Source organism: Colletotrichum tamarilloi (assembly GCF_030869305.1).
Source record: "Colletotrichum tamarilloi strain Tom-12 chromosome Unknown Scaffold_47.1, whole genome shotgun sequence".
NCBI classification, from domain to species: domain Eukaryota; kingdom Fungi; phylum Ascomycota; class Sordariomycetes; order Glomerellales; family Glomerellaceae; genus Colletotrichum; species Colletotrichum tamarilloi.
Window position 1 is genome coordinate 105,415 of NW_026849430.1, and position 17,119 is coordinate 122,533.

General features: G+C 54.7%; 6 protein-coding genes across 6 annotated transcripts; 2 read left to right on the forward strand and 4 right to left on the reverse strand.

The window, feature by feature from the left end:
- Positions 1-1,777: 1,777 nt before the first annotated feature.
- CTAM01_10357 (chromatin assembly factor 1 subunit A) lies at positions 1,778-3,847 on the forward strand (the record flags this gene model as incomplete). Its single annotated transcript, XM_060526372.1, has 2 exons — positions 1,778-1,934; positions 2,004-3,847. The coding sequence occupies 2 exons, from the start codon at positions 1,778-1,780 to the stop codon at positions 3,845-3,847; spliced, it is 2,001 nt and encodes a 666-aa protein (XP_060378968.1).
- Positions 3,848-5,286: 1,439 nt separating this feature from the next.
- On the forward strand, positions 5,287-6,692 carry CTAM01_10358 (exo-polygalacturonase; the record flags this gene model as incomplete). Its single annotated transcript, XM_060526373.1, has 3 exons — positions 5,287-6,367; positions 6,449-6,540; positions 6,597-6,692. 3 exons carry the CDS (start codon positions 5,287-5,289, stop codon positions 6,690-6,692), a joined length of 1,269 nt encoding a protein of 422 aa, XP_060378969.1.
- A 764-nt stretch (positions 6,693-7,456) lies between these two features.
- On the reverse strand, positions 7,457-7,945 carry CTAM01_10359 (uncharacterized protein; the record flags this gene model as incomplete). The annotated part of the gene is made up of 2 exons (XM_060526374.1): positions 7,457-7,852; positions 7,937-7,945. 2 exons carry the CDS (start codon positions 7,943-7,945, stop codon positions 7,457-7,459), a joined length of 405 nt encoding a protein of 134 aa, XP_060378970.1.
- A 693-nt stretch (positions 7,946-8,638) lies between these two features.
- On the reverse strand, positions 8,639-10,487 carry CTAM01_10360 (platelet-activating factor acetylhydrolase; the record flags this gene model as incomplete). The annotated part of the gene is made up of 2 exons (XM_060526375.1): positions 8,639-10,082; positions 10,156-10,487. 2 exons carry the CDS (start codon positions 10,485-10,487, stop codon positions 8,639-8,641), a joined length of 1,776 nt encoding a protein of 591 aa, XP_060378971.1.
- Positions 10,488-13,139: 2,652 nt separating this feature from the next.
- CTAM01_10361 (endoribonuclease L-PSP) lies at positions 13,140-14,759 on the reverse strand (the record flags this gene model as incomplete). The annotated part of the gene is made up of 1 exon (XM_060526376.1): positions 13,140-14,759. The coding sequence occupies one exon, from the start codon at positions 14,757-14,759 to the stop codon at positions 13,140-13,142; it is 1,620 nt and encodes a 539-aa protein (XP_060378972.1).
- Positions 14,760-15,065: 306 nt separating this feature from the next.
- CTAM01_10362 (uncharacterized protein) lies at positions 15,066-17,118 on the reverse strand (the record flags this gene model as incomplete). The annotated part of the gene is made up of 4 exons (XM_060526377.1): positions 15,066-15,146; positions 15,212-15,261; positions 15,331-15,642; positions 15,696-17,118. The coding sequence occupies 4 exons, from the start codon at positions 17,116-17,118 to the stop codon at positions 15,066-15,068; spliced, it is 1,866 nt and encodes a 621-aa protein (XP_060378973.1).
- Between the last annotated feature and the right edge of the window lies 1 nt (position 17,119).

Sequence of the window (17,119 nt, forward strand, 5' to 3'; positions counted from 1 at the left end):
CCAACATTGATCTTCAAGAGGTGAGTTGCATAGCAAGGATGGGCGCCAACGCCCAGCACTCGGGAAACGCGGCGCCGCAAAATCAACCACTTGAGGAAGTTCAGCACCCACGGCACTATACGAAGTGACTGCGTACGGGATATGCCTCCTTCTGCAGGCCATCCCGTCCCTGGCATGAAGTCCTCGCTTCTGCATCTCGTGCGTCTGCTGATTGCTGGCTTCCTCTGTACTGCGTACCCTCTTTGTTTACCTGCATTTTTTGAGCGGGTATCGCTGCGAAAAAATAACCACCGCCACTTACTGACAGGCAGGGATCCTTTTTCGCAGGCGGCAAACAATCATCATCATCAGGGTCCTAGTTGACAGAGGGACCTTACGCGCAGGGCGGGCGGCGTTGTCGATCACTTCGTGTTTTTGCCCACCAAAGAAAGAAGAACAAGACCCCTAGGTTTTTTCTTCCATTTCCACCTTTCCAACTTTCCTTGGTGAAGATTATCGCTCTTGTCCGTCGACTCCGTCTGCCCCGATTAATAGTGATAGGCAGAGACAGGCACAGGGTCGCGGGGACATCGGGGTGAATGGAGTAAACGTGATGGCAGGTGGGAAAGGATAGCCAGAGGGTGGGAAAAAGAGAAATGGCATCATGATGTAACGTTCTGACTTGAGCCAAGACCGATTGACACCGAAAGGCGGGTCTCCTTTTGCTGGTGAGGTGTGGTTGGATGGTTTTGTCTTCTGTCTCCATTAAATGTTTGGTGGTCCTTGTCAGCGTCTGCCTCGGTGTAGTGCGAAGGAAATGTCAGACCGAAGCTGCAGACCGAGATCTCACCGAGAATGAGGTAATGCCGCACTGACCAACGCAGGCCTGCTACATACCAGCCACATAAGGCTAGTGAGAATAGACCGTCAGCCACAGTGCGGCCTTGGTCGTCTTCGTGCTGACATAAGCTCCCAGCTGAGCGAAACGCGTGCAGGTAGGGGCTGCGTTTAAGAGGTTTTGTTAGTGCGCAACTCGCGGGAGCATTGAAAGTAGAGTACTTGAACAATTAACCAAAGCAAAGGTAATGTCTCTGATCTAGAATAATGCCTTGAGTAAATTGTTTTGGAGTCTCTTCTCAGATCAACTTCTATGTTCACTCGAAAGTAGAATCGAAATTACTGGGAGTGTTCTCTTCTACGGAGTACTATGATAGTTGTTTAATTGATTCTAACAATACCTATAATTCACACCCGTCGTCCATTTAACAGAGTTTCCCCTTAACGCGTCGCCCAATACCCTGTCGCTCACCATTGGCAAGGCCCAATCTCCCCTTTCTGCACCAAGAAGGAGCCCTGCCACTAATTCAAATGGTAATGGTGCCTATCGGCCCAAAGACACGACCCCCCGGCCTCCTCAACGCCAAATTTACGCGTCAGTCGCGTCCCGGCGGAACGTCCCAACCTTACCTATCAACCTCCACTAACGGTCTTTTCCACTTTGCGAGACCGACGACCTGACCTGCCGCCATTGAGCCTGCCATCACGGCTCTTTCCTGAAGCCGAACGACACCTCATTGATTGTTCGAAATACCTGACTGTCGTCCTGCCAGCGATTCACTCACCAAGTACCTATTCTCTGGTCTGGTTGCGGGATACTCGATTCATTTCAATCTTCCCCACCACACCAACTGCCACGGACACAACTTCAGCCTCATTCTACACTTTACACTTTACACGACCAACCGACGAGCACTGTCGCGAACCTTGCGACACTCGGCGTCCGATGCCTCTATTCGAGATGTCATCCAACATCAAACGAGAATCAGACATGGAGGCTAGCGGCCTGAAGAGAAGTCACGATGATTTCTCCGGTGACGAGGTCACCATTGAGGATCGTGGCTTGCAGAACGGCGTCAAACATCAGGCCACCGAGGCCGTTGTCCAACCCAGCAAAGGTATGAGCTACCTAACATGTCCACATTGTAGCCATCATTTTGCTCCGATCATCCATCTAACCTTCGCAGCTGGGTCTCCCGCCCGCCAGATGCCTACCCGCGATATATCGCCAGCCCCCAGTAGCCCGAGCTCACTGACCGATGCCGGCACCCTCACACCAGAGCGCGGCTCGCCCTCACCCGACCTCACACCTAGCAAGAACACGACTCCCCTCAAGCAGACCACAACAAGTGCCAATCCCGCTTCATCATCAAAGACACCTGCCTCAACAACCCAACCCACCAAACGGAAGCGCCGGACCGCAGCCGAAAAGGAGGCCGAAGAGAAGGAAAAGGCACAGAAGAAGAAGGAGCGTGAAGAAAAGAAAGAAGCCAAACAGGCCGAAAAGGCAAAAGCCGACGCTGAAAGACAAGTCAAACAGGCCGAAAAGGCAAAAGCCGACGCCGAAAAACAAGCCAAACAAGATGAGAAGCGCCGTAAGAAGGAGGAGGAAGAACGCAAAGCGCAACAGGAAAAGGAGAAGAAGGAGCGTGCCCAGCCGAAGCTCATGTCCTTTTTCAAGGCACCCGCCACGCCCAAGAAGGATGCATTGGTGCCTATCATCAAGTCAGGGAGCCCTTCCAAATCCGCACTTACGCCAGACGCCAAATCTCCCGCAGCCAAGAAGGAGGAGCTATCGGAATATGAGAAGCGGTTCAAGCCGTTCTTTGTGCAAAGCAGTGTTCGCCTGGCCAAGAGCCCCTTCGAGATGGACGACGAGGCACACGAGGCCAAGACGAGGATATTGGGAGAGTACTTTGATGGAAAGAGAAAGTCAACCCAAGCGGGCGGCTTTGATGCTATCGAGGTTTTCCAGCTTCCTGGTCGTCCTGCTCCGCGAGGCAGAATCTACCCGCCAGTGCGGTTCAGCATTGAAAAGATGCGAAAGCTCACACAAGAAGCAAGCAGCGAAGAGGACAAGAAGGCGATTGTCAAGGATATTGCAGATGCGCTGAGGAAGGTCCCTACAAAGTCGCTCAAGTTCTATCAGGATGTGCGGCCTCCTTACAGGGGTACCGTCACCCTCAGACCCTATCAAGCAGGCAAATCTGGCATGCGACGCCTCGCCCGAAACCCCATCCGCCGCGACCAACTCCCCGTAAACTATGACCACGACTCGGAAGCCGAGTGGGAAAGTGAAGGCGAGGACGTCGATATCGACGATGATGACGATGAGGATCTCGATGCCGACGGCGAAGACATGGACGAGTTCCTCGACGACTCGGAGGACAACGGCCCTGCTCGGTTCGTGAGTGCCAACGGCCTCGAACCGGAGAGCACCGGCCTCTGCTGGGAGGATCGCACACGCAAGGGTCCTAACCGCACCGTGTACGAGCACAGGATGGAATTCATTCTGGGTAAGCTATATCCCGTCTCCCGCTCATATAGCAGCGTTAACACATGTTTTGAAGAGAGCCTCGAACACCACCACAGTATCGATCCCTTCTCGACGGAATACTGGGAACCCGAACCGAAGCCCAAGCCTGTTGGTCGTCCACCTAAAGACAAGACTGCCAAGGCTCAAGCGATTAAGGACAAGACGGTCAAGACCCAAGCGGCGAAGGACAAGCCTGCTACAGACTCGAAGCCGGCCGATGCCTTCAAAGCAATCACCTGCGGCAGCACAAAGAACAGCGTACAGTCGCTGCCGAAGAAAATCTTGGAGAACAACAATCTCCAGGAGCTCAAGAAGGTTATCGAGGCGAATCCCAAGATCGCCAAGGGTGGCCTGGTCGACCTCTCGTACGTTGCACTTGCTCACGCCAAGATTTCCCGCAACGACCTGAAGGAAGCCATCGCCATGATTGCCGAAAAGGTCGGCGGTAAAGGGCTTGCCGGCTCCTGGGCTATCAAGTCAGGTTTCGACGTTTGAGAGAGAGAGGGGGAGGGAGAGCATTGGCATGCTGTGAGAATTCGGCGTATGAAAAAAAGGGAAGGCGTACTATTCTGATTCGATGAGGATACCTCGGCGGACATGTTTATCCCACCCACAGTTTATTGTCCGCCATTGTTCATGTTATTTGGGAGGAGTATGGACTTCGTTTCTTACTTTTGTTCCGGGTTTTTGAGATTGTTGTCGGCTGAGGGAAGGCACAAGCCGGATGGGCGAAGCTCCCAGCATCTTTTACGAGCCACCCACAATAGTGGTGGATTCTATTGCACGTACTACATGCCTTTGCGCCTTTCGGGCGGTTATGATATGATGGCATAAGGGCGGCGTATAGTGGATTATTCCATTTTCTTTCTCTCGGACGGTATTTCGCATGGATGCATAATTGCTCTCTGGGCCACCGGTGGCAGCGGCGTTAGTAGGCTTAGTAGATGGTAGGAAGACAAAAGTCTCAACATGCCTATGTCTCTTCGTGTCTTACGCATGAGATTCCCTTCGAGTACTGGTGCCCGTTAGTAGTCTATCCGCTTTGATTTAAAGCCACCGCCCAAGCTTCAACAGCCGTCATCCGATAGAGTGCTGCTGAAACGCCTGCTTCCTATGTGAGAGAACTCGATGCTTGTGTAATATGGTTCATGACCGGGCTTTCACAATTTGACGGGGCACGTGTGAGAAAGATAGGTAAGCGTCCAAGTTGTCGGGCCCGGGAAGTCGGCAAGCGGCGAAATTGAAGTAGATTACATCGGTAGTGTCGGATTGAACAATACGAAAAAGGCTTCTCGAGAGAAGTCAGACGAAAGAGTCAGGCGAAGGTTCATTCGGCTGCGTAACATGTAGATTGCAGTTGGTGCGATTCAGAACTACGAGTCGCGCACCGCTGGCGGGCTGGCCAGGCGTCGAACCCTGCAACTCGGGTTTATGAAGACGAGACAAGCTTTCTGCGTGAGTGCTTCTCATCTGGGGCACCTGGCTGCGCTGCGCCTATGTTGCCTACTTTGGTCACAGACAACGCTGTTTAATCACCGTGCTCTCCGACTCTCAGGCCGATTATCCGGAGAACTTCTGCCATTGGGTTCCGGGCACTCCACACGTGTAATTCGTAGGCTATGTTGACTCGTGAGCGATGAAGGGAGGCCGCTTGGGTTGGAGGTGTCGCAGCCCGCGCGAAGACTGCTTGGGATGAGGGTTCGTCCTATGCTTCTTTGACGCAGGTGCTCAATCTAACCCAGGGAAAACCTACGCCCACGTCGCGCCAGTGAAAGTTAGTTAGAGGAGTTCATCATGGCTTGACAAGATGATGGACTAGAAGACCTTGAGTTGCCAAGCATGCCAAGACCTATATAAGCCAACATGCGTAGCGTACTGAGATGTAGTAGACAGCAGCTCTCCAACCACGCCTTTCTTTAACAGTAGTTGTCACCATGCAACATCCACTCCTTAGCATTGCATTCCTCGCCTCTCTGGCCTCTGGCTACTGGCTACCCGAGACACTGGGCAAAGACCAGTTCAAGACCTGCGTCGTCCCCAAGTCCAAAGGCGACGACGCCCCGACCATTCTCTCGACAGTCAAATCCTGCGGCAGCAACTCCCGCGTCGTCTTCAGCGCCGGCACGGAATACAGCCTCCTCACCCCTCTAAAGTTCTCCGGCCTCACAAACGTAGAGTTCCAAATCGAGGGCAACCTCACCCTCTCAGACGACCCGGCCGCCGTCTCCGCCGTGGTCAACAACCGCTCCATTTACCCGGGCCACTGGATCACCGTCGCCAACAGCAAGGGCGTCACTTTCACGGCTTCGAATGCCCAGGGCGGCGGCTGGATTAACGGCCACGGCGATAAGTGGTGGTCCAGCGCCAACGTCAGCAGCAATAATGGGCGCCCGCACATGTTCTCGTTCGGTGTGACGAGTTTGCGGCTGCGGGGGCTCAAGATTCTTAACCCCGTCGCGTGGTGCTTCTCGATAAGCGGGCAGGATGTCTACATGACTGACACCGTGCTGGACGCGCGGTCCAAGACTGCGTTCCCTTTCAACACGGACGGTATTGACGTTGGCGGTTCCGATGTTGTCATCGACGGGTGGACCAGCTGGAACGGCGACGACATCATCAACGTCTCTCCGCCGGCTGTGAATGTGACTATGCGCAACGTCGTCGGATACGGCACGCACGGCATCTCGGTCTCCTGCGCGTCTGGCTCGGGTAGCGGGTACCTGTTTGAGAACGCAGAGATCCACGACTCGCTGTTGGGAGCTCGCTTCAAGGGCTCCGTGGGCACGACGTGCCAGATTTCTGATGTGACCTGGCGCAACTTCACAATCACCAACACCGCTTACCCGATTCACTTTATCGAGGACTATGTCGATCAAGAAAAGGGCGCTGCCGGGAAGGATGCTTCGCTGGCTGCGTTTGCCAAGAACTTCCGCTGGGAGAATATCAAGGCGCATACTGGCTCGGGTCTCAAGGACGGCAGCTGTACCTCTAGCCCATGCTGGAGTCAAAGTCTGGGTGAGTACTAACGAGTTCAAACTATACCTTACTCAACGACACATCTACGAGGAAATGCTAACACGTTACTTTGATTCTCAGGCGCCTCAACCAAGAAGGGGTTGTACCTTATGTGCAAAGACGCGGCGCATTGCCAGGACTTCACCTTCAAGGACATCACCCTCGTCGCAGCTGTAAGTCTTCACAGGGGAAACTATGATGAGGGATTAGTCTTGCTAACAGTATATAGGATGGCAGCGCAGGTGAGATGGAGTGTGTTGGACTGGAAGGAGCTACAGGCCTCGGCATCCCTTGCACGAACGGCACTTTGACCGGAGGCAAATAGTTGATCCCTAAACGATACTTGAAGACGTCGAGTCTCGAGTCCTTTTTAAGCGAATAAAGCAACGTAATTCAAATCAACTAGTGACGCAAGAGTTGAGCGTCTCGCGAATATTGAGTATATGCGCATCAACTGATGGTAAAAACTTGTTGTGTTTCTGTGCCGCACCCGCCGACGTCTTAACCAGTCGGAACGAATCCACTGTCCGTCTCTCAGTTCCGTTGTCTGCTGCGTATTCTTGTAGGCATACAAAGAGAGGGAGCTGAGTTGAGAAGATCCATCAATTGTCGAAGTAGGTCAGTTGTTTGCATTGAGACCATATATGGGTGAGCGTTGGAAGGTGATTCATCACAATCATACTAGGTGGGCAACTGGGATTTCGGTAGAGACTCAGAGAGGAGGACATGTGTTGGAAGGGAGCCAAATCGGCGTGAGCGCCTGTCTTGGTTGGCGGTGGGTGGCGTGCTAGCTCGAGGCCTACCCTCCGAGATGTTTATCATGAACTCAGGAGAAAGTGGCTTGGCCAGCCCGGAGCTAGTTAGAGAAGTCAACCCTTTTACTGTGCGGCAATATATTTCTCTTGATTACAAAGGTAACGGGAATATCGGGCGAAGAGAACATAGCCTCATATGGCCGGCTCCAGCGCGGCCAGGCTTTGAGCCTATCCCCAAGTCACTGATTAAGTGAAGAGAAACGAACACTGAAAACGACCAAAAACGCCACAGATGACCGAATCATAATCAATTGCTACAATACCACGAAACCCATCACAGCTTAGATTTCTCAACCCTCTGCCCATCAGCCCTCCCCGGCGCCGGATCCTTCTTCGTAACCTCAGCCTTGAGACTAATGGGATCCCCCAGCTGCGACGGGTTTCCGCTCTCGAGGTCCTCCTTAGCAACGTCCTTCAACCGTCTCTTGTCGTAGTCCTGGACGGGGGATCCATCCGAATTCTTCGCGCCTGTGGGACCACCGTCACCGCTGCTGCCCTTGGACTGCGTACCGGAGCGCGGTTTCGAGTCCGCTGCCGCGCCGAGGTCACCTTCCGTCGGCGAGAGCTTGGAGACTTCGGCCTTGAGGGAGACGGGATCGCCTAGTTGTGATGGGTTGGAGGAGTTCGCCTTTGCGGCGACGTGTTTGAGGCGTTCGGGCTGTTTCTGCTGCTGGTGAGGTGGTGTTAGTATGTAGGTACGTTGAAACGTGGACCAAGTGCAAGCCGGGGATGTGCTTGAGAGTGAGCAACTTACGGGAGCCATTTTGTCTATTTCTGAAATCTAATCGTCTCTATCGATAAGTAGAGATATCGAATTCTAGTCTAGCAACAGGGAAACCAGCTCCGTTTTAACTACTCTCCTACCTGCAGACGAGGCCGTTGCAGAATGACAGAATGCCAGCCATGGCGTCGCGCGGTCTTTGACGCCTTCATCTTTGATGACGTGTATGACTTACAAGCCGAGGGCCACAGCGTGGGACACAAACCACACCTACAGTACCTTACCACCTTACTTACCAACGCGGATGGTCCCGTCATAGGTAATTAAGTAGAACAAGCCTCATCGGATCTTCCAATTGCGGAGAAATGATCCAAGATTGGTAGTAGATGGGATTTGAAGACATGTGAAGACGAGCTAGTGAATTGGACAACCTCCGGGCTGCAGTAGACTTACACGAATTCCTCGTGCATTTCATCTGCTTCGCAACACACGTGCAATTCCACCTTTACAAACTAACATCTTCAAGAAACGAGATGTATATATATACTATTCTAATCATGGTATCTGCAGGTGCTCTTCAAGACGCACAGGATGCTAATTACGCTAATCTCCTAAAAATACAACAACAATACTCTCGTGATGCAGTCAATCGTGGACCCCGTGTGGTTTATACAACTCACCACCTCGTACCGAGGTCTCCTTCTCCCTAGTCATTGCTCACAAGCGCACACGAAGTCATGACCTCGCCGCAATCTGCGCCGCGCTCGCAACAGCCTGAAGCGGCTCCAACTCATCCTCCATATCGCGATCCGTCTGCTCCACCCCCGCAATTTGCGCGTTCACGCCCGACCCGCTACCGCCACCATTCGTCGCTGTCGTAGCAGTGGCTACCGTCGAGCCGTCGGCCGGCGGTGGCGCCTCCTCCTCTTCTTCGTCAGGTTGGCCCATGCCAATGACGTCGATCCAGTTCCAGTACTGCACTTTGCCCTCGCAACGTTCAAAGATGACTTTATCGTCCATGACACCATCATCAGGCCCGTTATCGCCGTCCTCGTCTGTAGAGATACCCAGCTTCCCGGACCCCGTGCCGTCGACGAGGTCACCTATCCATGTCCGCGCCACGGGGACGCCGTTTGCGCGCATGAGCTGCAGTTGCGCGCGCAGGTTCAGGCGCAGGGCGCGCTCCGGCTCCTCCGAGTTGAAGATCTTTTTGGTGAGCCAGGGGAAGAGGATACCGAAGTCGGACTGAGATAGATGCGCAGAGGAGCGGACGTAGAAGAAGTTTGGCTCGGGCAGGCTGACGCCGCTGCGGCGGAAGATTTGTGGCGTGATCACCGACGCTGAGGGTTGCGGCGAGAGGACGCGGGCGGTAACATGGAGGTGGTCTGTCCATTTGTAGAACGCGTCGGACTCGACGGCCAGGATGGCGTTGCCGCCCGGCGCGGTGGACGTGTTTGCGTAGGCTGGGAGGGGCAGATTGAAGAGGTCTGCGGATCCCGGGGCGAGGAGCGGGAAGCACCACATGTCGAGGAGCATGGTGACGTTCTTTGGTGTGATTTGCCTGCACAGGGCCGAGTCCGGTCGCGGTGTGAAGAGGGGTTTCTGGACGTGTGCGAGGGCGGAGGACTCGGCGTAGTAGGTCGTCTTAAGAAGCTGGACAATGGAGGCGGAGCCGAAGCTGTGGCCGCCGAAGATGATGCAGCCCGGCTCATGGACGTGGAGCTTGTTCTTGAACTGGGTCAAGCTGGGCGTGGACTTGTTGAGGTTGGACATTGCGAGGCCGAGGTCCATGTTGAGGGTGACCATATGGATCATGCCGAGCTCCCAGAGACGGATCCGCAACTGATCTTCACGGGCTTCGTAGATTTCGGGGCGGGCGTCGTGATCTATGCGGACGTAGGGAATCACGCGGCGGGTGTCGCGCATGAAGTACTGGTCCTGTTTACCGGGGATGCGGACAAAGGAAGCCACGGCGCTGCCGTCGCGGTGTTCGGGGCAGATGACGACGATGCCGTGGGAGGCGAGGGAGCCTGCCAGGTGGGAGTATGTGTTCCGGTTGCCGCCGAGGCCGTGGGAGAAGATCATTGTCGGCCATCGTCGGTTCGGGGTGTCTGGATCGAGGATCTCGGCGTTCTTGTGAACGGGAATGGTGGTATAGTGCAGATGTCGCGGGAGGAATCTGTAGGCACAAGTCAGTACAGCACCTTTTGCGCAGGCACTAGAGGAGCGTTCGAGGAAGAGGGGGTACATACGAGACAATGTCTGCGAGCATGGGCCGGATGCCAATGAACTGGGTGTAGGCAGAGACATGTTGCCGTTGGGGCGACGGCAGCCAGTTGATGCGCTTGCCGTTGGAATCGGGAACCGCGGGGTAGAAGACGCGGCACTGGACGGTGTGGATGTCTGTTGCGCTGTAGGGGGTCGGACTGGGCGACTCCAACTCGGAGACGGGGATCTCAATGTCGACGGTGCCGACCTTGTGCGGGCCGGTGTAGTCGGGGAAGGACGGCACGGGACTCATGCGGGAGAAGAAGGATGCGACCTTTTCGGCGGCCGTCGGTGGCGCTTGCGCGGCAGGCGACATGACTGTTGCGGTGTCGTCTTTCTGTGTTTCTGGTTATTACTTTTCGAGATGCGACTGTCGCTATGGTGATTGCTTTGCGCTGGGTTGCGTTGCGGTGCGTTATGTTGCACTCTGCGCGTTGAGCTGTCGGTCTGAGGTGTGGGTGAACGCAAGGGATAAATCGAAGCGCAAGCCGACGTTGGGAGGAATTAGGACGCAGGGAGGGGGGAAAAATCACGGGATCGAGTCCGGGGGTATTCGTAATTAGGTGAAGAACCAAGGTATTCATACGTATGGGATTGCGCCGGCGGGGTGAGTGGTTCGTTCAAGGGTTGAAAGAGAAGAGAGTTTCACGTTGAGTCCGACAAAGTTATTGCTGGTCCTGTGTTCCTGTGTTGCTGTGTGCCCTCTTGCAAGCTCTTACAAGCTTTTCGCGGTCGGATATGCGTGTGTCGCGATGGTGTTTTAAACCAATGTTTCCGTCGATGCAAGTTGGTCCCGTCTTTCAATGCGGTGATCAATGCAAGCCGTCGTCAGCTGAGGTGCTCAGATGTATTCGTCTAGACCGTTGACAGCGTGTACGAACAGCAGGCCGATAGCAGGGATATTATAATAGGGGTGGGAACCGGCGTATTCTTTAGGGATCGATCGAGATGGGATTGCTGTAGCCGTACTTCGTCGGAAACAGATGAAGCTTCGGCAATATCCGGCGGGAGCTTGTATAGCACTAATGTATTCCGTCGTGTATTGAGTTTTTGCAGCTAAGCAAGCACCAGACGATGTATCTGTAACGAGGCGACGAATAAAAAGTTGGAACTTATGGCCGTGGCAGCCAAAGGATTGAAAGTCAAGCAAGGTGGGAGAGCGGAAGCAGAGCGAATTAGTCGACAGAAGCGCAGTGTCCCGATGGGATTTCGAAACCCGATGACAATTAGCTCGGAGCAGTGTTCCCTGTTGGCAGCCAGCCTCACTCCAAAGTCAACAAGGTCCTTGGTAAGCTGGTGCTCCAAAACTTGTCTGTTGTTGATTTCAATGCCGTAATGTTCCTTGCAGAAAAGTTGCAGAAGTCATTTCAACTTCCAAGGTAAGTGTGAGCTAACAAGTCAGACAGCGGACAGACCTCCTTTTGAATATGAGAGACGGCACGAACACCCCCTCCCTTGAACCTCTAGGAAGAGGCCAGTGGAGAAAGGCAACTAGCAAAGCAGAGAAACCCGACAAAAAGGCTGCTTTCGTCTCTCCGGAGCCAATCACGCACTCTGGACCGAGATGGTCTTGTGGCCACTTGCCCGAGGGGGAAACGTCATCCATCTGTTCGTACTTTAGGTAAGGTACGGATACCACAGGTGTGTTGAGTCGTGCGAGCTGGAGCTTTGTGCGCTAGAAATTTCTTGCCTCGGTCAGCCAAAACGGATTAGCAGACAGAAATGAGGCGAAGCTGGAAAAAGCTCTGGCGTTGGTTCATCGCGCTGCTGCTCTCTGTATACTGTGTAGTGTGTACTCTGTGGACGAAGCTTCTTCCCATTTGCGGCCATCCCGAGACCGAGATGATCAAGGCACGTAGGAACGAGTGGGACGTGAGTAACGGCGGCTCCGGTTCCTTTTCCCGCAGAGTCTATGTATCCATCGAATGAAGAATATTTCTTGGCGGTGCTCTAGTTGCTATCCGCGATTGACGTGTTGTGGCGTGTGTGGTTCCTTTTGGGGCGGCGCATGAACGTTGGGTTCTTATTAATCTCGGTCAGGTATTACTCTCAAGCTTCTAAGGCGCGCATAGACTCGCTGGACTAAAACGTCTCGTCGTTCAAAAATCGCCAACGTCTTATCGCTATCTCGATCGCGATCAGTTTGGTTCCCATACCCAAAAAAAGATGCGACCACCTTAAGACTCCATCACGGCGGGGAACAGGGAGGTTCCTTGGTGGCCGAGGTGCGTGATTGACGGCCGAAGCAGCCCAGACTCTTTTGAAGACCTGGCATGTTGAATTTGGTCTGTATCGATCGCATTCTCGAACTAGTAGTCCTCTCAATTGTCGAATTGAATTGGCCGATGGTCCATTCATTCAATCAAAGTGGACTGCGAAAAGGAAGACTGACGAGAAAAAGAGAGAAAGCGAAGGTGACAGGGAACGAACGTCATCGTCGGTCCCTGCAGCCTCCGACCCCCCGACCCGCCCCCCCTTTGTGTACGTACCCAGGGCATTGGTCTCATTGGCTTCTCGCTTCGGTCCGGTCGAGGACCCACTCAGCCCCGTCGAAATTTTCTTTTCTTTTCGGCTTTGCCCCGCCACGGCCAGTCGGCAGCTTCTTTTCTTTACGCGGGCACTCGAAGATCTGCGCACAAACGGGGACCATTACAGATTCCAGGAATGATTCTCTTCTCCTGATTTTCGTCCGTCTGACATCCAAGATCACCTGATCATCTTACGGAAGGGTGGCCGAGTTGGTTATGGCGCCAGGTTAAGGTCAGCTTAACATCTGTTTCCTGGTGGGGCAACCCGCGCGAGTTCGAGTCTCGTCCCTTTCATTTTTTGATTCTTGACCTTCTATCATGTTTGCATAAGTCATTTTTGACACAAGAATGGCTCCGGCTAGTGACTATTAGTAAGGTGTGCCAATACGATCATCCTGTGAAGTATAAACCGTACGTGGACGGATATCTTGTAGGCATTCTCAAAGAGCTCTACGATCCTCTCCAATCACCAAGACAGACTTGCCACTACCCACCTCCGCCTCAACTTCGATTTCCACAAGCACCTCATCCCCAATCAGCCCAGCCGTGATCGTAGTGTTAGCCGGCCGAATCCCATGACACTTGAAAGCCCATCCATGGGCCTCTGATACCTCCAAAACATCCTCTTCCCGCCGGAGCATCACCCTCGTCCGCACCACATCCGCCATGCTCCCTCCCAACCGCTTAAGGCTTCCTTCGATAATATCCAGCGCTGCCACCGCCTGAGCCCGAGCAGAAACTCCTCCAACCACCGCAGCAAGCCCAGGCTGGAGCTCAGGTGGCGGGTTCGCCGTCGTCCCAGACACCCGTATCACGCTCCCAAATCTCACGGCACGCGCGTACCCAGCAACGGGCTCCCACTTCCCGCCAGAGCGGAATTCAACCCTCTCCCCCCTAGCAATAGCCTTTTCCACCTCGTCCAGCTCGCTCTTCCTCGGAAGGTGATGATGGCTCAAATCCCCCGAAGCCGTCAAGAACGGTGGCCTCCTGTACTCGTCACCGCAATCACCCGGTATATCCTCCAACCCTTCCTGCGCAGCCTCAATCTTTCTCCTGTCTTCTTCATCCAGTGAGAACCCAAACGCCGCGAGATTCGCCTCGGCGTACTTCCCGCTCTCGGAAGTCAACCTCCCCCCGATGATGACTGCTTTCACGACAGGTATATCAAGCACCCACCTCACCGCCACCGCCGCAACAGAAACGCCATGCTTCTTCGCGATATCGGCAACGGCGCCCAAAGCACGCTGAAAGGCGTCCCAGCCTCCGGCGGCGTGTATGAAGCGAAGATACTTTCTCAGACTCCAATTCATCCCCTGCCCGTCATCCTTAGGCTCCGGCTTGCCAACCCACTTCTCGCTCAGAAAGCCTCCAAGTAATGTCCCATACGTCAAGACACCAACCCCGTGCCGCTCACAAACCCCCGCCAGCCGGCCCCTCGTCAACCGGCGATCGATAACGGAGCACGAGACCTGGTTCGTGGCGATTTCGTGGCCAGAGTGAAGGAGAAGCTCTAAATGCGCCGCGTCGACGTTGGTGAGTCCTATATGTGCAATTTTGCCCCGTCGTTGGAGGGTGCGCAGGTGAGATAGGTTGTAGAGGTACGTGTCGTCGGTGTAGTCCCAAACATGGTACTGCATCAGCGCGATCTGGTTCTGGCCCATTCTTGTGAGGGCGAGATCGACGGCTGCCTCTGCTGTCTTGAAGGACCTGTCGCCTGTCTCAGCGGGACACCATTTTGTAAAGGCCGTGATGGGGGGTAAAGTATAGTTGTCATTGTGGTTGTGGTGGCCGATGACGAGCTCTGCGGGGCCGTAGTGGTCTGCCATGTCGAAGCCATCGAGGCCAGCTTGGATTCTGCCAAAGGATGTCAGTAAGCTTCCGTACAGTTGAATTTTAGGATGCATGTCGTACAAGGGCTTCATCGCGTCTGCTGCTGCCGCGACGTTAATATCCTGGTCGTGCCCGCCGGCGAGTTGCCAGAGGCCGTTTAGGATGCGGGGTATCTCGATCGACCCCGCGATGGTCGTCCGCTCGACTTTTGGCAGCGATTTTGCAGCCATTTTCCTTGATGTTTCTGGAGTGTAGGCTTGCAAACTGACTCCCAAAACCAGAGTGTAGTGAGGTGAAAGGTTGACACGTTTGAACCAGTCACAAGGTGAGGGGAAGTTGTTGCTTAACAATAAAGTCTGCCCAACTCTGGCCCCCAAGTGGCCTTCATATCACATCTCAAATTCACAACTGTGAGTAAAGTTTCATCAATGATTCTATTGACAATATCGCATACAGCATCATCGCAAATCCCGGGATTTCTCATGTTCTAGGGATATTCTCCGTCGGTCAGAAGCCGCAGAATTGAGCGCTGAGCCTCACTTCAAGTAGCTGCGATTATATCTCTCCGGAAATTGTCCAATGATATCAGCTAGCACCTGAACGGCCGTGTATCTGGACTACAAATAACAAAGTCAGCCAAGATCATCATATCGCTAGTGTTCCTCCGTGAGTGAGGACTTACGCTGGTTCGGCACTGAGAAATGGCCATGCCGGCAAAGTAGAGATTCGAATCTGTTCAAACTCAAGTTAGCACCGTGATCTTTTGACACCAACACCAGAAAGAGAAGCAAAGATACTCACGGCCAGAAAACGTTGTAAGCCCAGGAACCTCGCCCTCCTCATCCACCCCAAAAGCACTCACATTCACCAACTTGCCCGCCGTCTCTTCGTCAACGAACCCACTCCTCTTCCACCTGGCAGGCAAATCCACAACCTCATACCCAGTCGCCAGCACCACCCCATCCGCCTCAACAACCCTCTCGTTCCCCGTCTCCCTATCCCTCACCACGACACCCTCCTCCACGAACCCAACAGCATCGCCCCTCGCAATATGAATCCGCCCCCCAAACACGAGATCAAACGTCCCCGGCTGGTCAACGTAGAACGAGCTGCCTCGCTCCTCAAACACCTTGGTCATCAAACACGTCTCCCGCTCAACAGCGTACCCCAGCCCCTCGAGCGCCAGACTCCTATCCTCCGCCCCGCGATCGCCATCCCGATCGCCCCGCGCGCCATGTCCCGCATCATCCCGACCGGCAGCGACTCCTGCAGGAAATCCGCCGTGTCGACGGGTATGTCGCCCTGGTACCGCATCATAAGGATCGGCGCCACCGTCGCGAAGTCGAGGAGCACCGTCGGGCTGCGCTGGAGGATCGTAACGCTTTTGACGTCCGGGTCTGAAGCGAGGTTGCCTGCGACATCGTGCGCCGAGTTACCTACCCCGACTATGAGGACGCGCTTGCCTTTGTAGTCTGCCGGGTTGCGGTACTCTGACGTATGCTGCACCGGTCCCGTGAAGAGTTCCGTGCCTTTCAGCTTCGGGACGCGGGGGTTATCGTTGCCGACGAGGAAGCCGTTGGCAAGGAGTAGATTCTTCGCCTTGAGCGTCATCTCCTCCCCCGTCTTCACGTCCCTGACCTCCACCGTCCAGACCTTCTCCTCTTCGCTCCAGGTGTTCTTCGTCACAGCAACCCCGCCGAAGAAAGGCAACCCGAGCTCCTCAACCGCCGACGAAAAGTACCGCGTGAGATCCGTACCCTTGAGGTATTTGGGATACCCCTCGGGCACCGGGAACCGCGGCAGCTGGATCATGAAAGCGGGATGGTGGAGCGTGACGTTCTCGTACCGCTTCGTCGACCAGTTCCCGCCCGCCTGAGGCTCGGCGTCGAAGACGGCTACGTTTGCGCCCGCGGCGTCGAGCTGGATTGCGTTGGCGATACCGGTGCAGCTTCCGCCTACGACGACGGCGTCCAGAACTGCGTTGCCGTCGAGGCGGGGGAGACCTTGTGCGTGGGGGTTGCCGCGCTGAGAGGGCTCGATTAGGGATGGGCTTGTTCGGGGGAGAGTGCCAAAGGGTTTCTCGTCGAGTTCGACTACGGCTGTTGTCAGGACGCAGATCTGCCAGCCTTTGTCATCCGGCCCGGGGATGAGTTTGGCGAGGCCGATGCACTTTGACGCCGGCGCCTCGGTACGGAAACTGAACGGCACGTCTAGCGTCGCGAACACGGGGCCCAGACGCGCCCATACGGCGTCCATATCCATGTCCTTGTCCTTGTCACTCGAGAAGGCCAAGGGCCGCCGTGTTTTGGAGAGAGTCTTCCACGCTGCAACGACATCGTCCCGTGTATGGATCGTTCGCTTGTCAAAGGTGAGAGTCAAGTGGTCTCTCCAGAAGCACTTTTCGGCAAAAAGGTTCCCAAAGGCGTCCCAATCGCCCTCGCGGATGGCGGAGGAGAAGATGTTGAGGAAGGAAGCTGCTTCCTTTGCGGCGTTGATGTTTTCTTCGCCGTCGAGGGGAGGGACTGCGGGGATGTGGGAGGGGAGGGTGCGGACTGGGACGCGGGTTCGCTGCTTTGTCTTTGTCGTCATT